This window comes from Dermacentor silvarum, chromosome 1, assembly GCF_013339745.2.
Source record: "Dermacentor silvarum isolate Dsil-2018 chromosome 1, BIME_Dsil_1.4, whole genome shotgun sequence".
NCBI lineage: Eukaryota > Metazoa > Arthropoda > Arachnida > Ixodida > Ixodidae > Dermacentor > Dermacentor silvarum.
This window is the reverse complement of record NC_051154.1, coordinates 224,973,023-224,998,237: the sequence shown is the minus strand read 5'-3', so window position 1 is coordinate 224,998,237 and position 25,215 is coordinate 224,973,023. Positions and strand designations below refer to the sequence as shown.

Here is a 25,215-nt window from a genome sequence, read left to right as displayed (position 1 = left end):
TTGAAGGCATTATGTCAGAGCCCAGGAGGCAGAATTGAAAAAAAAAAACACATTTTTAAAGTCACCAATTGAGCATTGGCATGCGCTAACTCTGAACTCTGAACCGTTAACCAGAACAATGATAACCCGATCTTCAAAAAGGCGAACCAGGATAAATCAATTGTCTAGTGTTGCCACTAACCACAACTGAAAACAAGTCGTTCTGCCGGGTTGAGTCCCTGGTTAAAATTACTACTGCGTTTTTCACTGATAAATCTACGCGCAGAGCGGAACATTAAGAAGCAGTCGATACATCCTTACTATATAGTGCCTATTCTAGCCACTGTATCCTTACATTTAGACAGCTTGTTCTTGTCTCTTGATGTCCGCACAGCATACGTCCTCTCGTTGACGGAAGCCAAGGACCTCTCAAAAAGCTTAAGCTCATCGTCTGACTTCACGTAGCCATGGGAGTAGCCGTCTTAATGATGATGTAACCCTTGGAGGTACTTTTCGATCACCTTCTGTCGGTCAGGAGGCTCACTCATCGTAGCATCCCGCGCTTTCACAAGCGAAACAAAACAACGCACGCCGCGAATATGATACGCGCATGACCTCCTCTTACAAAGGAGGTCGTGGATACGCGCGCCAACTTCTCGCTCACGTGGAATGAGCTGATCCGAATTGAGGCTACAGTGCTGAGGCGCCGGACACCGACCGCGCCGCCAAACAGAGAGGAAAAAATAAAGAAAATGGTGAGACGTCATCGAGGTGAGGCCCCGCCTCTGCACGGATTTGTTGTGAAAACAGTCGCACCCATAGAGTTCATAAGGTCGCACCCGAGTTCATGCCATATGCCTTTATACTAGAGTACACTCTACTTTGTACGAAGGCAGCAGCGTCCTAGCAGCGTCACCAAGTCGGCGACAGGGTAAAATCGGTCAGTAGATCGGATGAGCCTCATTCGCCTCTGTGGAAAAAAAAAAAAAAATATCAACCACTTCTTTTTGTATAAGTCACATTTTTTTGAAGGGTGATAAAACAACCCATCTTGCGCATCAGGAAACGACGGTTGCCCAGCAACGGCCCCTTCCTTCCCCTCCCCCCCCACCCGCTTACACCTCACGTCCTCACTCTCTTGCTCGGGCTCTCGCCTCTCGCCGCGCTCGGACGGGTGGCTGGTGCTCCGCTCGCGCGCGCGCGTTATGTGGTGGGGGTGGGGGCAGTGGCGGGGGTGCGTGGTGGCGTCATCCGACAAGTGTGCTTGTTTTGCTTGTTGTGCCTATACGTCGGCAGTGGCAGCAAGTTGTTTTCGTCGTCGCTAATTGCGTCTAGCCAATGCCGTGGTCTCGATCGTGTGGATGCAGTGCGAGGCGACCCCGGTCAGCGGCAGGGACGCTCACGAGCGCGGCCTCGGTGATCCACTCACCCAGTTTGCGGCAGCGGCATTGAACAGCACCGAGCGATAGCCCTGCGCGGCGATCGATACGCTAAGAGAGGCAACCGTAGGAATGAACGCGATGGATGGAACTTCTGCCCTTTTACTGGCCGTGCTGCTGTGTTTGGCCGCGATGTTGCAATACGCGAGCCCCTTGCAACCGAACGAAAAAGCCGAGATAGGAGTGCAAAAGCTGAAGAGTCTGTACATAGCTGCAGTGTTCCCCATGAAGGGCCATGGTGGCTGGCTTGGCGGTCAAGGATGTCTTCCAGCGGCGCTGATGGCACTGGAAGACGTGAACAAGCGATCGGATCTCTTGATTGGCTACAAACTCGAAATTGACTGGAGGGACAGCCAGGTGCGTCGTCCTTGACATACATTTGACGAGACATCGAAACACACCGCGCAGCCGGGCGACCTTTGACATTTCAAACAATGCTGCTCTTTTGGCAGATGTTTAATTTACAGTGAAATTTGATTTGCCAAATGGTGCATTTATAATCGTTCAGCTAGCTGTCGCGCCGACCACGTCCCTTGCGTGGCTTATTCACACAACATCATGTGTATAGTATGGTGAAGTGTTGTCTAGCGAGTGCAGTGTTTGTTCGCCACGGTCTTGCGAGTGTAGTGTTTGTGCCGAGCATTATAATCTGTGCTGTAAATGTGGCTGTCCGCTCGTTGTTTTCATGGAGACATCGTTACCTTAAAAAAACAACTTCCTCATTTTGCTGCTCTCATTTGCAGTGCAATCCCGGCCTAGCTGCGACAGTCATGTATGACCTGCTCTACAATGAGCCGCAGAAATTGATGCTGCTTGGAGGTTGCAGTATTGTCTGCTCTACGGTAGCAGAAGCTGCTAAAATGTGGAACTTGGTCGTTGTAAGTGCTTTTGTTGTGCCCATCATATAGTGCTTAGACAGCTCGAAACTGAACAGAAAGCTGAAAACATCACAGATTTGACTGCGCCAGTGGTTGCTCACAGCTCAAAGCATGTTTGTAAATATATCTAATTTGAGAGCAGAGTGTATGCAACTCGTTCCATGTGGTAACACTTCTCATGTCATTTTTAGGCACTTTTATTATAGCACAAGTTGTAAAAAACATGTTGCTGCATCATTTTATTTTTGCTAGTGTCCACCGCTTGTGAAATAGGAACTAATCATTATTTGGAAAATTCTGTCAAACAATGATGAAAGATATTTCTAAATATCTGCATTTTAGTGTTGTGTTTCAATTGTTGAACGGTGTGAGGTTGGTCAATATGTGCGAGATGCAGCTGACCACCCTTGCCCTCTGTGCTTCACATTTTCAGTGCATCATTTACCTCGGCATGAACAAGTCCAACTAGTTGCTGGTGACAAAGAAATTGCTTTTTTTTTTCTAGGTATTAGTTGAAGTAAAAATATTAAGTCCCCCCCCCCCCCCCCTTTTCTTTTTTCCAATGGCCAAGTTCTCAAGGTCAGTATATTGTGTTGTTTAGTTTTGTTTAGGTTCTTTTATCAGTAAGGAAAACTGCTTTCGTTATCTCTACATTCTGTATTTCCCCTACACTTTGACCAAATTGTGCTTAAAGCATCGTGTATCACATTCTTATGATAGATAGGCAAGATCTCCTTTTCCTTGTAGAAGCCTTGAAGGCTGGCATAGTTGGTTCATGTTCAACTGTTTAAACGAGTAAAAGCAAACAAAGAGCTCAAGGATGAAACACTGCAGTGTACTTCTTGTGTGCTGTGCACTTTTGCTAGTTTGAATATCTGTTTCTGTTCATTCAGTTTGGATAGTTATTTTTCTTTCCAACCACACTGCATGCATATACTATCTTTTGCCTTGCTCTCTAAATGCTGCAGCAAAATTTGTGGCGCACTGTGGCGACAGAAGGCCATCAGGCACTGGCCTCATTGCCGCCCATTGTGTGCATGCACCAAACCCAACATAGCCCTTACTGCTAGAGTATGTTCCCTTTAATGTGGGGTGTGGCTTGGGTGATTTAGCATTTGTCACGGAAACAAACAGTTTGGGGTTTGATCCTTCCTGAGTGCAGTGCAATGTCAATTTGATTGATGGCAATATAATGCACTTGCTGTACATTGAGTCTTTTACATAGGAGCACAATTTGTTGTTGTTATTTATACTGTCAACCCAATTAAGGGCCTTTACAGGAGTGGAAAAAAATAGAAGAAAAGATACAAAATTCTGCTACATCTCAAGCAAAAAATAAAAAAATTACAAGGCAGTATAATATGGCAATATCTATAAAAAGTGACATGCAGTGAACAAAGACAAAATACATTGTTTTTATGCGCACCAGAAACAAAAATACATGCTAAGACGCATTCATACCAGAGAAGATGACATTCTCTAGACCAGCAGTAAAATCACTGACGGAGGAAGATGTGACAACTGAATTTGGTAATTCATTCCATTCCTTAATCACCCTGGGAAAAAAGCTATACTTGAATGTATCATTTCGTGTAACTGGCGGCTGTATGTATAAGCTGTGCCTGTGTCTGAAGGTCTGAAGCGTTGATTCGGCGAAATTACGCAGTATTCCGATAAATTTATTTTAACCTGGTTATGAATAATTAAAAACAAGAATTTTAATCGGTCAAACTTCGTCCTTAATTCTAGCGCGGGAAGGTTTGCACGACTGCATAGTTCAGTAGGAGAGTACACACGCTGATATTTATTAAATATAAATCTAGAAGCCAGTCATTGAACTCTGTCCAATTTATGACGGTTAGTGGCAGTGTGTGGGTCCCATACTATTTGCTTATAACTTGCCCCACAAGCTGCAGAAGGCTGCTGTTAAGAGGATAATAACACTTTGCCTGAACATTGCTTGTTGCAAATTTTTATGGGATAAACAGCAGCACAACCTGGAATGCACACAAAAAGGGAAGCAATTATTTTGAATGCTATACCTTTTCTAAATTTTTAGCGAAAAATGCCGCCATTCTATTAGCAAGTGTAAGCAATAATACACGAAAAGCACAAAGAAATCACTGATCGGAAATGGATGAATTCTCATTTTTGGTAAATGGAAAATTCAGCACCCACATTGGTTCTCACTTTTGAAAATTGTGTTTGGTGAAACAACCCAAACAGCTTGAGTGAAACCCACCGAACTTCTGCGCATTTTCATGGTGCCTTTGGTGGACCCCAACACATTTAAATTATGGTAACACTCTTCTTGTGCACTTTTTACTGTCACCAAAGTATTGAGTGCAGGAGTGAACCATGAGCACAAGTGCTTTCAGCAAAGACAGGAATAGGTGATATAATAGGTGAAGCAGCAAAATTCACTGCAATTGCAAACTTCTAAAAATATCTTCTGATGAAATTAGAGCCAGCTGTTGCTCAGTCTTCATATGGGAAGGATTCATAATGACACAAGCTCCCTAATGGGCTATTCTAATTTAGGATGGAAAGTAAATGGGTTATTGTGGTGAACAAAATGGACACTACTGCAAGCTTCTTAGATGCAAAAATATTTTGGTGTCCCACATAGTTATTAATCCAAACAAGACAGAAGTTAACAGGAAGATGGAGGCTTGAAGTGACTAACAGTGGTTAAGCAAGGAATGTCACTGGAGCCAACGTTTTAACAAGGTGTTTTTCCGACTACTCATATTCATACTGTTATAAAGTAGTTTCTTCAAGCACTTTGTCACTGCGCTCATATTATATGAGCAGTTCATTGCTTTCTTTTTCTGAGATGGACAGTGGCTGTGATAGCGTTGCAAACACCCACATTGAGAAAAAAGTGTTTGAAGGTCTAAGGTGTCCAGAAACTAGTGAAGTGTTTGTTTTTAGATATTTTTTCCCCTTGCGGATACTTCTCTGTGTTTTATATTTAAATGTGGTAAGTCCTGAAAGCCTAAATATGATACTTCTTATGTTCATGGGGTTGTTTCTCTTTGTATCAAGATTTTCCTAAGTGGAGGGCTCCTAAAAATTGATAAGAATTGTCAGCAATGGCTTTGAACTTTAAGCATAATAGTTTCGATAGTTTTTGAACTTTTGAGTAAAATTGTTTAGTCCATCAGGACAGACTTAACTGTCAGCCATTCAGTGCAATATACAGATGCAGTTTATGCTGTGCTTCAGGAATGTTTATTCGGCGCTGTTCAAAATGTGGCATCTCCTACAAGATGACTTGGCGTACTTCTGTGTCCTTGTATTTTGCACTCGTGCTGGCAATTTGTTATGAATTGGCATTTGTGTGGCCAGGTTTATTTGCAGATATTGTATGGGTTAATTTGTTACAATGACTTGGGATTGCATTGCCAACTTTCTCTTTGCAGATATCGTATGGATCTAGCTCACCTGCACTCTCCAATAGAAAACGTTTTCCAACTTTCTTCAGGACGCATCCATCAGCTACCATTCACAATCCTACTCGCATAAAGTTGTTTCAGAAGTTCTCGTGGTCAAGAATCGCCATCATTCAAGAAGCTGAAGAAGTTTTTATATCCGTAAGTAGTATTGCTCTGTATTTTTTAAAAGGCAGTATGAAGTTAGATTGAAGTGACTAAATGTACAATGCAAACTTGCTCCCCTTCTCCGCTTTTTTTTTTTCTTTGGGCAGAGCTTTTAGCCATGCTGATCTTTATTTCCTCACTATTGTGCATGGCGAAAAAATCTGAATAGTGGGCTGGTCTGTCCTTTTCAAGTTTGTGAAATTGCATCCTGCATTAATATTCAGTCTATCATCTGTACATGGGATTATGGCTCAGAGCTTCAGTAGTTTCACTTCAAAAATTTTTTTAACATGTTTTAATTTCAATATGCTCGTAGGCCACCTTTTAAATAGTGTTGATAGTGCTTGTTTCAGTACGCAATTCTAAATAGTTTTTAAGCGGTCAGTGCAGTCACCGCACCTTTGCACACAAATATTTGTGGCAAGACAGTACTTTTATTGAATCTATTAATTGGCAACACATTGTAGGCCTTTTAAAAAGCAAGTTTTTGTTATTATTTCTATACCAGGAATGATTGATATATTCTATTTCTTATTTGAATTGATCCACAGCAATGACTCAGTGGCTATGGAGTTCTGCTGCTGAGAACAAGGTCGCGGGTTTGATTCCTGGCTGTGGCAGCCGCATTTAGATGGGGGCTGAATGTAAAAAATGCTAATGTACTTGATTTAAATGCACATTAAAGAACCCCAGGTGGTCAAAATTAATCCAGTGCCCTCCACTACGGTGTCCCTCATAACCCACTGTGCAGTTTGGGAACATTAAACTCCACAATTTATTTATTTTGTGTCATATTTTATTTCCTGGCCAGCCACTTGTTTCACGTAGTACTTGGTGTTTTACTAGCAGGTTCTGTATGTTTGTGGGCTTCCAGATCTACTTGTTTCACTTTTGCAGACAGGTGAAGACTTAGAAGCACGTTGTAAAGAAGCACACATTGAAATTGTTACCAGGCAAAGCTTTCTAACGGATCCCACTGATGCAGTCAAGAATCTTGTGGTGAGTCTTGTGCTTTTGCTGCTTCAGAAGTTGCTTGTTCCTGTACTTTTTGTAGTGTGTATGTGATAAAGAAGTGTTTCCTTTACATTTCTGTCTACAGAGGCAAGATGCACGGATCATTGTTGGCATGTTTTATGTTGCTGCAGCCAGACGAGTATTCTGTGAGGTATGTGCGACTGTGTACCTAGTAGTGCACTTTGTTTAGTTTTATTTTGACCTACATTTTCATCTTTGACATTGTGCTTGCTTGCAATTCTTAAAATGTACTGTATTGACTCATTTCTAACGTGCTCTCACTTGTAACATGCGCCTGATTTTCAGAGCCAGTAATAAAAAATGCAATGCCCTTGTCATTCCACCCAATGGTTTTCATGGCAGGGGATCGTAATGGCGATTTGTGCTTACTTGGAAAAAGAAAATTTATTGCATCCGAGCTACAGTGGATCGGATATTGCTCGTCGGATACCGCAGCCGTGGCCTAGTGGTAGAACGCCCGCCTCGGCTGCGGGAGGCTGTGGGTTCGATTCCCACTGCCGCCGGGCACCCACTGGTTCAAAAGGGTACAAGTGTACCCCGGCCTGGCGTTCGGCTTCCTTCAGGGGTGATACGCTTGGGAAAGGAGCCTGCGCCCTGAATTCCCGTCGAAACCAACGTGAGCACGGAAAACAAGTGGTGTCTGGGCCGCTCCCATGGCGGTCATTTCCCATGTGGCGCCCCAAGCACCTATTGAGGTGGGGGCACCTTCGGGTTGAGGTCAAACACCACTTTTGGGAGCGGCCCAGACACAACTTTTTTTCCGTGCTCACGTTGGTTTCGACGGGAATTCAGGGCGCAGGCTCCTTTCCCAAGCGTATCACCCCTGAAGGAAGCCGAACGCCAGGCCGGGGTACACTTGTACCCTTTTGAACCAGTGGGTGCCCGGCGGCGGTGGGAATCGAACCCACAGCCTCCCGCAGCCGAGGCGGGCGTTCTACCACTAGGCCACGGCTGCGGTCAGAGGCCTCCTTATCATTATCAACAGCCCCAGAGCATCACATCTTCGGTGCCATCTCATCATCATCATCATCATCAGCCTATATTTATGTCCACTGCAGGACGAAGGCCTCTCCCTGTGGTCTCCAATTACGCCTGTCTTGCGCTAGCTGATTCCAACTTGCGCCTGCAAATTTCCTAACTTCAGTTTCAGTTTCAGTTTATTCAATACAAAAACAGGGATAATTACATCATAAGTATATCACCCCACCTAGTTTTCTGCTGTCCTCGACTGCGCTTCCCTTCTCTTGGTATCCATTCTGTAACTCTAATGGTCCTCCAGTTATCCATCATACGCATTACATGGCCTGCCCAGCTCCATTTCTTCCATTTAATGTCAACTAGAATATCGGCTACCCCAGTTTGCTCTCTGATCCACACTGCTCCCTTCCTGTGTCTCAACGTTAGGCCTAACATTTTTCGTTCCATCACACTTCCTGCAGTCCTTAACTTGTTCTCGAGCTTGTTTGTTAACCTCCAAGTTTATGCTTCATATGTTAGCACCTGTAGAATGCAATGATTGTACACTTTTCTTTTCAATGACAGTGATAAGCTCCTAGTCAGGATTTGGCAATGCCTGCCATATGCACTCCAACCTAATTTTATTCTTCTGTAAATTTCTTTCTCATGATCAGGGTCCCCTGTGACTAATTGACCTAGATAAATGTACTCCTTTACAGACTCTAGAGGCTGACTGGTGATCCTGAATTCTTGTTCCCTTGCCAGGCTATTGAACAATATTTTTGTCTTCTGCATCTATGGTATTTCAAATACCGGATTTTCTATATACCTTGCAGACAGTGGCAATCTGATGAACTTGTGGAGCAGGCACAAAGCTACCACAGCTCCTACAGCTCTATTCTGGACACTTGTCAAATTCCACTATGTTCATGAATTCTGCCATTTTGAAGTCTTGATCCAATCACTGAAGCTGTAGCTGCGCACTATGTTCACAATTTTTTTTTTTTTTTTTTGTGGCATAGAAATGTACTGCAGTTTTCCCCCGTCTCATGAAATGTAGCTTGGTAACAATATGTATTTAAGTTTTCTTTTCCCTATGAAATGAATATAATTTTTCATAGAAAATTTGTCAGATGAAGTTTTGCTACTCTTCTTTTTGTCAAGTTGGATTAGGCAGAGTGAAAGGGCAAAAGGTTTGAGAGACGTGGTCATCAGAGAAAATTTGTGCAGTCCCAAAAAGCAGTTCTTCATTTGCTCAGGGAAGCCACACATACTACTCTAGAAATCCTCTAGGCAGCTTGAACAGCACATTCAAATAAAGCCTGGGCACTTCGAATGTTGTTTCACTTCAAAAAACACAGCTTCATTACTTCAAACACGATCGTAATACCATAAAGCTCTGTTACGGGTTTCCTGACGTAAAATGGCAACCACATGGAACGTATTTCTTATGTATTTTTGGCATAGTGTCCCCTGATGTTGGGGTGTTGACACTATGCAGTGAATCCACTGCTGCAAATTCAGCCGAAGAATGCTTGATGTGGGTACTCACTTAGCAACAAGGATTAAATAATGGTACACATTTCATCCCTAATAGCAATGTCTTTATCGTGTTGCTATGGAAAGAATGCACCAAAACCAGTTTATGCATGATGAAGAGGCATTGCAAATATGCACCTTATGGTTGACGCTTTAGACTCTCTTCTTCCTATAACCATGGCTGCTTGTTGGACGTACGAATTGTGAGCTAACAACCCTTTTTTTGCTTCATTGGTCTTCTCACTGCACACTGCTACAAAGAGCAGTAGCAAACCTCTGTTTGGCCAATCCTCTCAAAACATGCCTATACTCCATGGGCGCGATCTTGTACGCGTTCCAAAATGGAACGGAGGCGTTCCGTTTCATCGAGCCGCACACGATTGGTCAATTTGAACATCGCGGTTGAAATTGACCAATCGTGTGAGGCTCGATGGAACGGAACGCCTCCGTTCCATTTTGGAACGCGTACAAGATCGCGCCCCATATCCCAAGTCGTTTGCGGCACTGTGGAAGCTGCAGAACTCCTTAGCCAATAGGAAAGCCGAATGTCTCTCCAGATATGTTCATTTGTGCTGCGTCATCTGCTCAACACCACAGTAATTCGCGGTATACAACATGCATACACAGAGGCCCTAACATGTCATATATCGCTGTAACGTGTCATGTACCAAGCAAAAATACAACTCTCTAGTCCCACCAATAATTGGGCAGTTAAGCCTGGAGCTATATTCCACTGTGTAAGGTTATTACCTCGTTTGCACCTCGTACCTTCGGCAGTGCTGCAAACAACTTCTGAGATGGGGTATAGTATCCATAGGGTGTATGAACTGCACTTTTTTTTCTTTGTTACAAAGAGCATTCTTAGAAAGACAAAAAAAAAAGGAAGAAAAAGTGCTGCTTGCGGCCACCTTCTTCGTCAAGGAAAGCAAAGAAAATCGAAAAAGGAGTATCGTCTCATACATTCACAAAATTTTGTGTAAGCTAAGGAAATGTAATGTTGCTCAACAGGTAAATATTCTTGTAAACTTGGCCACACTTGATAAGCTGGTGAAACTGTGCAGAGGAAGCTTACAGAAGGGTAAAACAGCAAAGCTGCTCAATCAAGCACTGGCATCTGCTTAGTGCTTAAGAGTGTAGAAATATAGCAAACAACCTGATGTCAGCAGACCAGAAAGACAATAAACAAGGTACCCTGCTTACTGTTTTCACCTATCCTGTCTTCATACTGTTCACTCTTCAACAAATCAACCAGCTCAACTGTACGCATTGCTGCAGTGGTGTGGAAGGTTTCTATTTCACGTGGTGGATGCCCAGACAGCTGGCTGATGGAATGCCATAACATTGCAAAACATAAAAGAAAGCCATTCAGCAGTTGCGACTGCATGCCGGTCCTGTAAAGATGCAATGGGATCGGCAAGCAAGGTTTTTGACCAAGCTTAATTTAGAGGCTGTGGAAATTCAGTATACATGAAAGAATGCTCCTTATGAGAAAAAGAATTGGAGTGTCTATTATCGTCAAATTGGAATGAAATTAGATAAGGTCATTCGGTGTCAGTCATATCTGTTTTTCACATTTTTTTATTGGGGGAGGAGGGGTGTGTGTGTATGTGGAGGGGGGGGGGGGGGCTGATGGGGTAGTGCATTGTGTTAGGTGGGGGTTAATGCATTGGTTAGGGCATAACCTATTTCATTGTTTTGAGGTATTATTGTTTCTGTTTTTGTTACACTTGTGTATTTGGAAACATCTCTGCGATTCTGTTGTAACAACTTATTGAACAAGCATGTGACCAACTGTGCTTAGCTGCATAAGCTGGCCAAGTAACAAATGAACTGTAGAAGGACACGCATTTGGGCTGGTTGGTTCATGATTACGAGAAGACGAAACAGCGCTGAACAACAGGCGAATGGAGCGCCCGTGTCTGTGCTCTCCCTTCGTCCTGTTGTTCAGCACTGTTTCGTCTTATCGTAAGCAACAAATGTCTGACGAGATTTTTTAACGCTTTTCTATGAGTGACATTTTCATCAGAATGACGCAAATAATGGGACAGTTTTTGTATGGAAGCTTGTTTGATGGGTTGTGCAAATAATTTGTTGTCATTTAGTATAGGAGTTATTGAGTAACTCTTTATGATCTGTTTTGGTGTGCAGGCATATAAACAGAATGTGTTTGGCAAGCAGTATGTGTGGCTTCTAATTGGATGGTATGAGGACGGTTGGTACACAGTGCAAGACAAAGGCCACAACTGCACTACAGAGCAGATGAAAGAGGCCCTGGAAGGGCACTTCACCACTGAAGCTCTTATGCTCAATCAAGGAAACCAGGAGACCATCTCGGGAATGGTATGTTTATTATTAACTAACGTTACATGCCTGGGTTGTTGGAAAATTCTCAGCCTGACTAAGAAGATAATGGCTTAGAGCTTTTAAGCTTCACTAGTTGTACTTAACTAAGTAAAATGAAGTAGCATATTGTTTCTGAAGACTGTGTAAATTTTTTAAAATTGTAAATTCCTATCGTCAGGTACTGCTTTCTTGTAGCTTCTCCTTCAAAGTTAAAAGAAATGTTTTTAGTTATTTTTTCGGTTCGGAAGGAGAAAATTGTCAGAAAGAGCAAGATCTAATAACACAAACGGTCGATGTACTCAGTTTCTTCACAGCAGCCATTACCTTGGCAGCCTTTCTGTGTCAGCACATTTTCCTGCAGAGCAAAAAAACTTCTCTGGGACTTCCTTTATCCTACAGCAAGATTTTGAAGTAATCTGCATTCACTATGTGACATTTGTAAAGAAAGAAAATAACTGGCTGTGTTCTTTCTGGTTGACCATGGCTTTCTTGGGCAGTAGAGAGCCAGACTGCTGCCATAGCTCTGATTGGTGCTTTTCCGTTCTTTCTTTCTTTTTACTAACATGCCGTAATTGTCTTTCATCCAGAGTGATAAACTGCTACGTAACGTTTGACTGTTAGATCAGGCTGTTAGATGTTTTTTAAAATTCACTTTGATCTGTTCAAACTGCTGCATTTTGTCTGTGTTTAATAATTTGAATCTTCATTTGGCTGTAAGCTCCTGTATCCCAAACTGTTCTAAACATTAAGCCAACATATTTTCTGTGTATGCTTTTGCCTGAACAAATAATTTAGTTAAGGTTTGAAGGGGGATGTTGACTGGAAAACATAGGGCAATAAATTGCACAAGACACATGAAACAGATGAGGACATTTCAGATGTGTCTTTGTGTAATTTATTCACGCTTAGTTTTCCGGTCAACATGTCAGACCAAACTTGCCCAGCAGTTAGTCCTTTCTAGGGGTGGAGACGGCCAAGATCATTGCATGAATGGAATCAATACCTTTTGGGGCTGATGCGGTTGAAGGCATTTCAGCCTATGCTATATCTTTAGACTGGATTCCTCCCCATTTAAATTTTGCATGTCATTGCTTGATAGTTCTTGGTGACAAGCATTTGTCCCTTAACCCTTTTAGCATCACTGACGTATTGGTGTGTTTCTGTCCCACCTTGTTACCTTTGACATTCCTTTTGTTAGATAGAAATGTGAGGACCACTTCAGGAGAGCATTTGCCATTATCTGTGCCATATTTTTCATTTCTGCACAAACAAAAATAAATCGTTGTTTGTTTTTTAATATGTGTGAAAAGAACCCTATGCTGGGGGCCACATCACCTCCGAAAAAACCTGACACTGAAAGGGTTAAAGGCCAGCTGCAAGGAAAATTTTGGACCACATAAAAAACAAAATCTTGGGCTTTACATGCCAAAACCACCATCTGATTATGAGGCATGCCGTCGTGGGGACCCCAAATAAATTTTGACCACCTGGGTTTCTTTAATGTGTGCCTAATTCTAAGTACGTGAGCATTTTTGCACTTCCTCCCCATCAAAATGCGGCCGCTGCAGCCTTAATGAGTCAGCGACCTCGAGCCCAGCAGTGCAGTGCCATAGCCACTGAGATACCACAGCAGGTGACTGCACAAAAAACTTAGTTTCAGATAGTGTGGATATACATATAGCAGTGTCTATGCGATATTTTACATAAAAGATACAAGTGGATGCATTATGAAAATCTCGTAAAAATATACATTTTAATACCGAAACTGCTTAGTAGTTGTGGCGTTGCACTGATAAGCATACGGTTGCAGGTTCGATCCCAGCTGGGCTGAATGCAAAAATTCTTGCATACTATGCATTGGGTGCACATTAAAGAAACCCAGGTGGTCAAAATTATTCCAGAGCCCTCCACTACAGCATCCGTCATAAGCCACTGTGCAGTTTTGAGATGCCAGATCCCCCAAATGATTTTCTTTTTAATGAGACTGGGAAACAATAAAGAAATAAGAACACGACCATTACCATTCACCGGAAATAACGCAGAACCTAGAACAGTGAGAACCGTTGCAGCTGCTTGGCATGACCTCCGAGATGAAGTGGCATCGGCGGTGCACAGAAAATCACAGAGGTGATGTGCTGAGATTTGTCTCACATTTGCTCACCACCAGGTGTCCATGTCGTCTGCAAAGGTGCTATTTAAAGGCTTTTCGTAAAAAAAATTATATGAGCTCTGCAACTTTGCCACATTTGCTTCAGTAGTATGTACTACTCATTTATAACCAATTTATCCAAAGTGAAATTTCGTTGCAGTTGTTCTTTAATGCTGCTACCGTGCAGTGCTTCCATCATTCACTGCTTCCACCGTGCAGTGAAGAATATCTGTTGTAACCTTTTCTAGAAAGTTTAATTCATGATAGCCTGGAGCCTAACATATAAATATTCAATGTTTAATTCATATGGCTGCATAAGTCAAAATGATTAGTAGTGACAAATTAAGATAGAATTTTGAAAATTTTCATGTTGCTCTAAAAGGAACGCTGTTTCTAAATTCATTAAAAAAGGCATTGCTGAAATTTGTCGAATTGGGTCAAGCCAAGAACTTTTCGGCACCGCTGTATATGTATCCTAAAGTGCTTGTTGTGGTTGTGAAACTAAGCTCATAATAATCGTATTGATACGCACGTTCATTGAAGAAGCTCAACATGTAAATATTTAATGTTTAATTCATATGGCTGCATAAGTAAAAATGAATAGTAGTGAGAAATTAAGATAGAATTTTTGAAATTTTCATGTTGGTCTAAAAGGAACGCTGTTTCTAAATTCATTAAAAAAGGAATTGCTGAAATTTGTGGAATTGAGTCAAGCCAAGAACTCTTCAGCACCAATGTATATGTATCCTCAATTGCTTTTTGTGGTTGTGAAACTAAGCTCATAATAACCATATTGATACGTATGTCCATTGAGAAAGGTCGGAACACAGCTGTCTAGACGACGACGAAGAAGAGACTCGCACGCAAGCTATTAGTTAGCCTGCCTAGCATTGCAATATGCTGTGAAAATATATCATGTACAGTTTTCTGTGTAAGTAGTGCTTCATTCGCGCAACATTTTGGTGGAGGTGGACGTTTCCCGTGCCTCACCACGGAGCTCCACAGCAGCTGTGCTGTCCAGTTTTCAGCCATGGTTCCCGTTGATACTTTGTCAGCACCGGCAACACAACTCAGCCACCACATATGTCGCGCTTCTTCAACGCCGCAATCCTGGCACATTCTCCGGCCAGAATTGTCTCGACGTTGATGACTGGCTCAGTATGTACTGTAATGTGTCGTAGTTGGAGTGATACGACTGATTACGACCGATTGTTTCGGGGATGCACACAGGTTTATTTGTGCTACATCGCAGCCATCTTGGAAGCCCCTGCTGTCTACCAGGGTTGCCTTCCTACATTCTAAGAAGTGCTATGCATGGACACTACATGTACGAGCATGTTAGTCAGAAAAACCACTGGGACCCTTCTACCACGCTAGCTAATGGGACTGCTTGGCTCGAATGCCGCTTGTTTGGTTTCAGACGCACGAGAAAGAGCTCACCAGCTGGGAAATTTTCAAGCAGAAGCTCCCTGATCTCTTTGGAAAACTCGAGCTCACACTCGTTCTACCGAGTCATATGTCACCCACATACAAGACGTGCTTGCCCTTTGCCAAAAAATAGATGAGAAAATGCCAGAGAGTGACAAAGTTGGCCATGTTTTGAAAGGCATCATGGATGATGCGTTCAGCTTACTGATTTACACTTATGTCTCCACCATCAATGCCATCGTCAAGGAATGCCGATGCTTCGAGCAGGCCAGAAGCCACCGTGTAACTGCTCAGTTTTCTCGTCTCAGTAATACGGCTGCCACGCTAGCTTACACTGATTTTGTCGTCACGCCACTTTTTTATGAGAGGAAGATGCACATTGTTCGATGCGAGCTTGATGCGGTGTGTCCTACCCCACTTTGTCCCCAACCACACGACCATCTCTCTGATTCAAGCAGTTGTGTGGCAGGAATTTGCTGACCTGGGTTTTCCTTCAGCCTGCTCTCTCTCCCGACCTGACACCGTACTGGTGCTGATTAGTGTGCCCTGCGGCGACCTGTACTTTCCCTTCCGTTTCCGCAGCCCAGCTAAGTGGAGAACCCTAGACGACAGGCCAATCTGCTTCCGTTGCCGCCAAATCGGACATACATACTTTCACTGCCGCTTTCATTGGTTGTCTCCATCCTGAAACAACTTTGTCCCCACTTCTTGCCCGTTTACTGAACCCCGCCGCTATTCACCACGCTGTGCGCCACCCGACTCAGACGTCCCTGTGGATAATCTGCCCTCCCCTCAGTCGCCCTCGCCTTAACGCCATCGGTCTCCTTCACCCCAACCTCGCCGCTATTCCTCTCCAACCACCATCCGATTTCCCCGGACGGAAAACTAGATCATGCCGTTCTTGGAAGTGATCATCCCAAAATCCTTTATTTTCGCTGTCTACAAACCAGAACCTAATTGAGATATATGTCGATGGTGCTCATGTGACAGCATTGATCGATGCCGAAGCCCAGATATCTGTTATGAGCAGCCGCTTTCTACATTAGTTGAAGAAAGTCTTAATGCCGGCCACCACTCAAGCCATCTGCATCGTCAATGGCAGTATGGTTGCGGTCCTTGGAATGTCTACTGCCCCTGTCGGTGCCCCTCCCCCGTCTCTCAATCAATATATATATATATATATATATATATATATATATATATATTTACAGGGTATCCCAACTATCATGCACAAAGATTTAAAAATATGCAAATGCCACGTAGGACAGAACCAGGGTAATGTTGTTTGCCATTGCTTGGAGATACTCAGATTATTTTTTGCATTCCGCCAAATTCCATAATTAGTCCTAATTAATTAACCAACTTCTCAAATATTATAATTACATGAAAAGTGTCAGTGCGAAAATTGTAGAGCAACATGAAAAACTCCCAATACAGCTTTCTGTTGCTCAATATGTGCTACATAAAAGTGTTTTTGCGAGCGGGACAGAAGCTCGCAAATACACGCAAAGTGCCTCGAGTGGCCAGTCGCGCGAGTCGAATATACGCAAAGCCCTAACGTTTGTTGAGCTGCTCTCCTCCATTCGTGTGCCTGATGGTCAGTACATCGCCACACCAATTGCAGATGTATTATTAATGTGCAATGTTAATGTGTCGACTTTGGCTTTTCAAGTCCTTTCCAAAGGCATGTCTCTGGCCATGCACTGTGCTGTAGAGGACTGCTACATAACTGCATTTTCAGTAGACTTCTGCTACGACTCTCCCCAACCTCCGCAGCATGTTACTTGCCTCGGTGCCAAATTTGTCCGCATGATTGCGACAGACCTCTTACCTGAGCAATCCACCGCTCTGGGCCACCTCTTGGCTACCTACCATGACATTTTGACGATGACAATCATCCTTTGGGCCAACCTTATTTGTTAAGCACCTCATGAATACTGGTGATGTTATTCCGGTTCAATGCCGACCATATCAAATGTCTGCATCAGAACAGCAGATTATTCAAACAGGTCAACAAGGTGCTTACGAAAGGCATTATTGAACCCTCGTCAAGCCCTTGGGCGTCACCCGTCACGCTTGTCAAAAAGAAAGATGGCGCCTGGCAGTGTTCTGTGAATTATTTTCACCTTAACAGGGCTACGAAAAAAGACTTTTATCCTTTACGATACATTGATGACGCTCTCAATTGTCTACATGGTGCCAACTACTTTTCATGAATAGACCTTCGATCTGGTTACTTGCAGATTTCAGTGGCCGAAAAGGACCAAGAGGAGACTGCATATGTCACTCCTGACAGTTTACGCCAGTTCAGAGTCATGCCTTATGGTCTATGCAGAGCCCCAGCAGCATTCGAACGAATAATGGACTCATTGCTTTAGGGATTCAAATGGACCACATGTCTCTACTACGTAGGTGACGTAATTGTATTTTCCCCCACGTTTGAGACTGGCCTTAAGTGTTTCTCGGCTATTCTTGATGTCTTCCGTAAAGCTTAGCTCCAACTGAACTCGTCCAAATGCCACTTTGGCTGCTACAAATAACCATGCTGAGACATGTGGTTGACACTTTCAGCATACAACCAGACCCGGAAAAAATTTGTGCTGTTAAGTCTTTTCCTTTTCCTTGGTCACTGAAAGACATTCGGAGCTTTATAGGCCCGTGTTCTACTTTTGACACTTCGTGATAGATTTTGCAACAATTGCACGACCACTTACTGTCCTTATAAAGAAAGATGTGCCTTTTACCTGGGGTGCCACTGAAGCTGCCGTATTCTCTAACCTCACCAACATGCTCGCTAGACCACCTATCTGTGGCCACTTTGACCTGTCTACTCCTACAGAAGTTGGTACAGACGAAAGCAGTTATGAAATCGGCACAGTCTTAGCTCAACACCAACGTGGTCACAGCCATGCATTGCCTTTGCCAGCTAACTCCTGACAGCTGCAGAGTGCAACTACTCGTTTACAAAGTAGGAATACTTGTTTAGGCGATATCAAAATTCTGCCCATATGTATATGGCAGGCAGTTCTTTGTAATAACAGACCATCACGTCCTGTGCTTACTGTCATCACTGAAGGCTCCCAAAAGCCGACTGTGTCTCTGGACACTGTGGCTCCAAGAATATTCCTATACGGTTGTCCACAAGTCCAGTCACCTGCATCAAGATGCAGACTGTTTGTCTCGTTACCCCGTGAATAAACAAACCACTGACCACCTGCAGTCACGGACATTTATGTAGACGCTTGCATTTTTTCGATTTCACTGTTCCTCAACATCACCGACGAGCAATGCCGTGATGTCTCCTTGCGCACCATCATTGAACGGCTTGAATCTTTGCCTTCTGATGCCCCCCTATGCTTTTTCATCCTGCAGGTTGGCATATTATACCGTCATAATGTTCACCCTGACAGTGTAACCCCTCCACCTCGTTGTTACCAAACACCTGCCCTCCACTGTTCTCCATGAACTTCATGACGAACCCACTGCCGGACACCTCGATGTCTCTTGCACTTAAGACCGGGTCCGCCGATGCTTCTTTTGGCGGCCTAGTCCTGCCTGCGCTGTCTGACGATAATGTTACTGCATGCAAGAAATGCCAATGCCGCAGAACACCATCAACCCTACCTGCCAGGTACCTGCAACCTCTCAACATCCAGTCCAAGCCATTTTTTCGTGTTGGATTGGACTTGCTGTGCCCCTTTCCTCAATCCACCTCTGGCAACAAGTGAGTCGCAGTTGACACCAATTAGTCAGCACGCTACACTATCACACGAGTGCTTCCAACAAGCTGCCCCACAGATGTCGCCGATTTCTTGCTACACGATGTCTGCGCCACAGATGTCGCTGATTTCCTGCTACACGATGTCGTTCTACAGCATGGAGCACCATGCAAACTGCTTCCTGACCGTGGCCGCACATTACTGCCATGAGTTATCGCCGACATCTTGAATGCTTGCTCAACGCACCACATGCTCATAACATCGTATTACCCGCAAACCAGCGGTCTTGCCAAATGTCTTAATCGCGATCTTACAAACATAGTTTCGAAGTATGTTTCTTCTGACCACACCGATTGGGATCTCGTTCTGCCCTATGTAACATTCGCCTACAATTTGTCGCGCCATGACACTGCCAGGTACTCTCCATTCTTTATGTACGGTCGAGAATGTATACTACCTCTGGACACTTTACTTCCATCTCCCACTGCCCCAGCTAGCGAATGTGCACATGATGCTATTACCCGATCTGCCCATGTCTGTTGCATTGCCCATGCTCGCCTTTTCACCTCGCAAGAGAACCAGTGGTGTTTGTAGAATCAATGACACCGAGACATGCTCTTTATGCCTGGTTCTCTGGTGCTCCTGTAGTCCCCCCCCTCATCACGTTGGGTTCACAGAAAAGCTGCTCTCTCGGTACATAGGCCCCTACCGAGTGCTTCGTGCTGGAGCACTGGTTACATATGAGATTGTCCCTGCTACTTCCACTACGTCATCTGCCTCACAATCAAGTGATGTTGTGCACGTCTCTCGCCTTAAATCCTACCACTGTGCTGCTACCACCGATCTTTAGACGCCCCGGGACTGCGCTTCAGCCACAGGGAGTAATGATACATAGGTCCATTGAAGAAGGTCGGAAAACAGTCATCCTGACAAAGACGACAACGAAGCAGGGACTCACACGCAAGCTATTAGCTAGACTGGCCAGCGTTGCAATCCACCGAGTAAATACATCATGTACAGTTTTCTGTGTAAGTAATGCTTCATTCGCGTAACAATATGAAGCCAGCAGACAATTACATCAAGGAAAGCATAGGGTGAATTACTTGTATGAATTGAAATTTAGAAATGATAAATAAACGGAAACAAAAGCGGACAAAAAAAAACAACAACTGAAAATTGAGCCCCTCTGCTTCCTTTCTAAGCTCATAATAGTGATCGTTGTAGGCATGTGGGCAGAAGTTTGCTCAGCAACCTTTTAGTACATTTCTAATTGGGCCAGTAATGAAATTACATTACTTCCAAACACGCTACTGTCCTGAATGATTTCACTTTGACCAGGACTGAAGTGCGCTTGCAGTGGAAAAACCTTTAGCATGACTACTGCTTGGGGTCTTTCAGGGCTTTTTCTGCATCCTGGGTGATAGCATTTCATATGGATTTCAGCATGTAGTGAATCTAATAGCACATTCCAGTGGACGAATGGATATACAAGTGGCAGTCTGCAAAGAGTAGAGCATGGCACCACAATGACAGCCTTCCTTGTTGTGCCACTGCACCATTTTTCCATGAAATTTTTTTGGACTAGCATGAAGGGTGCAGCAGTGTTGCAGTGCCGGTGCAAGTTACATTATAAATATTGCATTGTTTCCTGTTTACTTTGCAATCAGCGTACGATCATCTGTAAATGCTGTTGGCTGCCCTCAGCACAGTGAACTGGTTTGTGCACATCAAACTAATTGTCATGCCTTGTCCACTCGTTTGACTACAAGGACCTGCATGCCCCTTTGAGAGCATTAGTGCATCTGTTTTCCCACTAAAAGTCACCGTTATGTAAGGGATGGACTTCCATTTTCCCAGGTGCATTTAATTTCTGATAACATTGTCAGTAGACTGTTGAGGTGCCTGCCAGATGTGTGAGCTGCGTTAGTGCCCACCGTGCAAAGTTGGCTTGCCCACTAAGCTCTAGCCACAGCCTTCTCGAATAAGCCAGGCTGAAGTCGCCCACGGAATGTGTGTTGCATACTGGTCTCAGAGTTTCTATTAGAAGTGAAGGCAATGTGAATTTTGTGTGGCTGACATGTCTGCAGATTAGTTAGTGGGTCTGCTGTCATCAGCACTTCCCAACTGGTCTTCAAGTTTTTCTGTGCCTGAGAGCCAAAGCGCTCTCTTTCTACCCTGTTGTCACCACATAGCCACCCATTGCACCCTTTGTCATCACATTTCAAATATAGATGTAATGCTGATTGTATGTAGACATTCATCTTGAAACTGCAGCGCGCACACAAGAAACGAGGACAATAAGGCGAAGGTGACAGACTTCATGACGCTAGATATGTTTGTGCCACAACATCTTCAGGGGTGACATTTGTCTACAAGCAATGACAGAACCAAAGCCTTTGAGTAGCGCTTGTGCATTCATTTCTTCTTTTTTTTTTTTTATACAAGTCAGTGTCAGGCACTGTGTGGGGTATGTGGTTGAAGTCATTAGAGAACTGGTTTATGTGCCCTCTTGAAGGCAAGGCTGTTTCTATACAACCTTTTGGTATGATGTTCTAAAAATAAAGTGGTGTATGGAAGTTTCTTCTCATTGAAAGGTAAATTGAAAGAACAAAATGCTCTCAACTTTTGTTAATTTGAACCTGACGGGACCGACGGAATTGATAAAATTATCTGGCGGGTCGAATTAAACAAGATGCAGAAAAAACGCCACAACACACCTCTGATTCATTTGTCAGTATTTGCAGGGTCGGACATGCACCCAAATCAAAAACACAACCACTATCTATGTGTCCAAAGTAGAAAACTAATGTGGAAATGACACAAAAGCTTCTGAACAAAGTAGAAATCTATTGTGCGCCCGATTTTCTTTAGTATGAAAAAAATTAGCAAGGGTCTGATATGTATTGCACAACGGTGGCTGGTTTTCTAGTCAGCTTCATCACATGTTTTTTAAATTGAGCTTTGCCAAAATAAAGCAGTGTTATGCGGTAAAGCATATGAACACCGTAAACGCGGTTTTAGTTTCATATCCGATTGCACTGCGCAGGTAACTTACGGCATAATGTTTTGGGGAAAGAAAGAAAGAAAGAAAGACACGCATTTGAATCGGGTAAATACCGTAATCAGACATTGTCAACTACTGTTATTGCTTGAAAATCTTCATAGGTCAAGCCGAAAATAGGCGTTTTCAAAGGGAGGTGACATGTACTCAACTCATTCACTGTCCTCTAAGCTCTTCCGAGACAGACACTGATACTTGCGTGCATGCTAACTGCGTGCATGCTAACTGGTCAAGTTAAAATTATCTGGCGAAGGCCAATTTTATGATTCAAATAATGAATGTTTGGGCATATAGAAATGCATGGGTGCCTGCTGGGACTTTCGGTCAGCATCGAATTAACCAAAAAATCTAATTAATGGAAGTCTACTGTAAAACAAGCCATTGGTAGGGACCAAGCTCATGACATATATTTGTGCTTTGTCTAGAGCTTTCATATGTTTAAGACAAGAGAACTAGTATCCTGCATTGTTAGTGGCTTCTCTGGAATGCAGTTGTGTATTTGCATGCACATACTTCATTGTTATTTTTCAGAAGCAGTATGGTCATGCAGCAAAAGCATCGACACTGACATTGTTTGCTGCTGTTTAACAAAATGCAGAATAAACTAGCGCGTTTGTTGAGTAGCAGAGCAGTTGCCACAGTATGTTGATCACTTGATGTGCATCATTGTCTTTCTTGTGTGCAGAGCTCGCAGCAATTCCTGGAGCGGTATGAGCGAGCGCTAGCGGAGCAGAATGGAGGGCTTCAGGGCTACAAGCCTGAAGGGCATCAGGAGGCCCCCCTAGCATATGATGCCATCTGGGCCATTGCATTGGCGCTCAACAAGACCATCAACACCTTGCGTGAATACTCCATGAGCATTGAGGACTTTACTTACACCAACCACAAGATTGCAGATGAAATTTGGTCAGCCATGAATGCCACCCAGTTTCTTGGTGTCTCGGTGAGAACTTCTTTTGTGCATTTTCCTCTCATGTGCCTGAGTAATAAAGAGATTCTTTTTACTTGATTCTATTCTGTTATCCTCATCCGCCACCTTGACCGGCTGATTCCAGCATTATTGTAAGCAAAGACTCGTTCAGTTCAAAGGTAATAGGGTAAAAGAATCAGTCTGAAATGGAATCAGAATTGGATCAAAATAGAATCTCTGAATTCATATGGCCATGGTATTCTTTGCATTTTTAAAATAATGCCAGCTGTGTGTTTGACACAGAAGCAGCTGTTCTGAACAAATAATATCAGACAGAAAAAACCTCTTTCATCAAAGAACCTTGATGACAGAGCAGTGCATAGATGTTCACAGCACAAAGCAAGAGATATTTCCTCTTCACTTGCTGTTCACGAAAAAAAGTATGTTGGCAGAGGAAGCTGTAACAAGAAAACAATTGGTATGGGAAAAATTGGCCTATTATTCGTTAGTTCTGTGATCGTGGTATGTGTCATATTGCTTTGCAAATTGAACTTGTAATTACCATATTTACTCGAAAAAAGGTCAAGCACGAATATAGGTAGACTCCTATATGCAGTGGAATCTCGAAGATGCGATCACGGCTAATACGAATTTCTGGATAATACGAATTTTTCTGAGGTCCAGGCCGAGTCCCATTACTTTGCAACGTGCTAGAGAACGGTTGTTACAAATCGATTTTCGACCTGTGTCAGTTGATACGAATAAACGCCGCCCCATTGACGGCCGCAAAAGAGATCAGCGCGCAGTCACGCGCTTTCTCCCTTTCAATTTTGGTACGGAGGTGCGGACGCGGCGCCGGACAGCGCGGAGCCCGCGACTGGGCGCGAAGAGTTTGAAGCGGTGGCGCTTTTGTTGCTTTTCCTTTTGTGCTTTTCCCCATGCAGGCGTGGGGAAGCGCGGCCGCCGCAGCGAGCGAAGGTTCGTGCGGTCTATCGCTTCAACGGAAACTGAGCGGCGTAAGCACAACGCATACAAAGGTCAGAGCCGTGTGGAGATCGCTTTCAAGATACGGTACGCGCGATAACACCGACAGCCGGCACAGGCACAAAGTACAAGAAGGCATTTGTTGGCAGATTAGAAGCCGGCCCCCCCCCCCCCTCTGTCTCTTCCTCCCGCGCTGCCTTCCCGTTTTGCTCCTTTCTTCGTGGGAGATTGCGTCGCCAGTTACCCTTGCGCCCGGTTGCAAGATACCAGTTACACCGTGCAAGATACGCATTTGGTGCCGCAGCACAGCGTCGCCCTTCCCTCCCATACCCCCACGGCCTTTCGCGTGGCGGAAGTCGCGTTTGCTCTCGGCTGTGCGTTCGCTCTCTGTAAAGGCGCGCGTCCCCCGCGCGCTTTCACTCGCACATACGGCGCGTGGCAACGATTTTATCGCCCTTGGACTCATGCTCCACGTCTCCGGATCGCCCTCGTTGATCTTCTTTCCCATCGTTGGGCACACCTCGTTGAGAAGCGTGCTCGCTACTGCCCTTGCGGCGAGATTTTCCCATGGAAGCCGGATTATAACCGGTATTACGCGGCTGCACTCTAAGCGGTATGCGTATACATGGAGTTCTATTAGAGGGTAAACGGGAATCGGAAAAGGCCGCATTGTAGCCAGTTCTTCACTATAAACGGTTACGTTATAAGTGGTCTATACTGTAAATGCTTTTTACGTACGTGTGCCTGAGTGAGTTCACCTCTGACTCTTTAATTTAGCTAGTTTTAATTTTGTTTCGATGATACGAATTTCGGCTAATACGAATATTTTTCATGACCCCGTGAGATTCATATCATCGAGATTCCACTGTATTGTGCTTTCCGAGAAATAAAAAAAAATAATAATTCGGATATAGGTCGACCCATATCTTTTAAGAAACGGAAAAATTGGAACATGACACCTTTATTTACAATAAGCTCGACTCGGCCACTCGCTAGTCGCTGCCACAAGCCACATCCTCGTCAGAAATGTCAGGAAAGTTGTCTTTCAAATGAAGCCTCAGTTCTTTCTCGAGAGCGTCATGCCTCCCGGTTGCTGGGCCGCAAAAAGCACGATGCTGCCTGTTGCACGCAAAAAGTTGGTCCCGCTGCTTCCTCCAACCCCTAATCAGCTTTTCGTTCACGACGAACTCAT

The 25,215-nt window shown here is 43.9% G+C and overlaps 1 protein-coding gene across 2 annotated transcripts in view; it reads left to right on the top strand.

The window, feature by feature from the left end:
• Positions 1 to 921: 921 nt before the first annotated feature.
• Positions 922 to 25,215, top strand: part of LOC119436841 (gamma-aminobutyric acid type B receptor subunit 1) — an 89,340-nt gene continuing 65,046 nt past the window's right edge. Inside the window, exons 1-7 of one of the 2 annotated variants that reach the window (XR_007464778.1) lie at positions 922 to 1,775; positions 2,162 to 2,296; positions 5,722 to 5,892; positions 6,796 to 6,897; positions 6,998 to 7,063; positions 11,578 to 11,769; positions 22,815 to 23,072. Coding sequence is in view for 1 of the 2 variants with exons in the window: in XM_037703829.2 (XP_037559757.1) it covers positions 1,491 to 1,775; positions 2,162 to 2,296; positions 5,722 to 5,892; positions 6,796 to 6,897; positions 6,998 to 7,063; positions 11,578 to 11,769; positions 22,815 to 23,072 (1,209 nt within the window). In the remaining variant the exon portion in view is untranslated. The remainder of the gene's footprint in view (positions 1,776 to 2,161; positions 2,297 to 5,721; positions 5,893 to 6,795; positions 6,898 to 6,997; positions 7,064 to 11,577; positions 11,770 to 22,814; positions 23,073 to 25,215) is intronic. The other variant, XM_037703829.2, reaches the window with a different exon arrangement.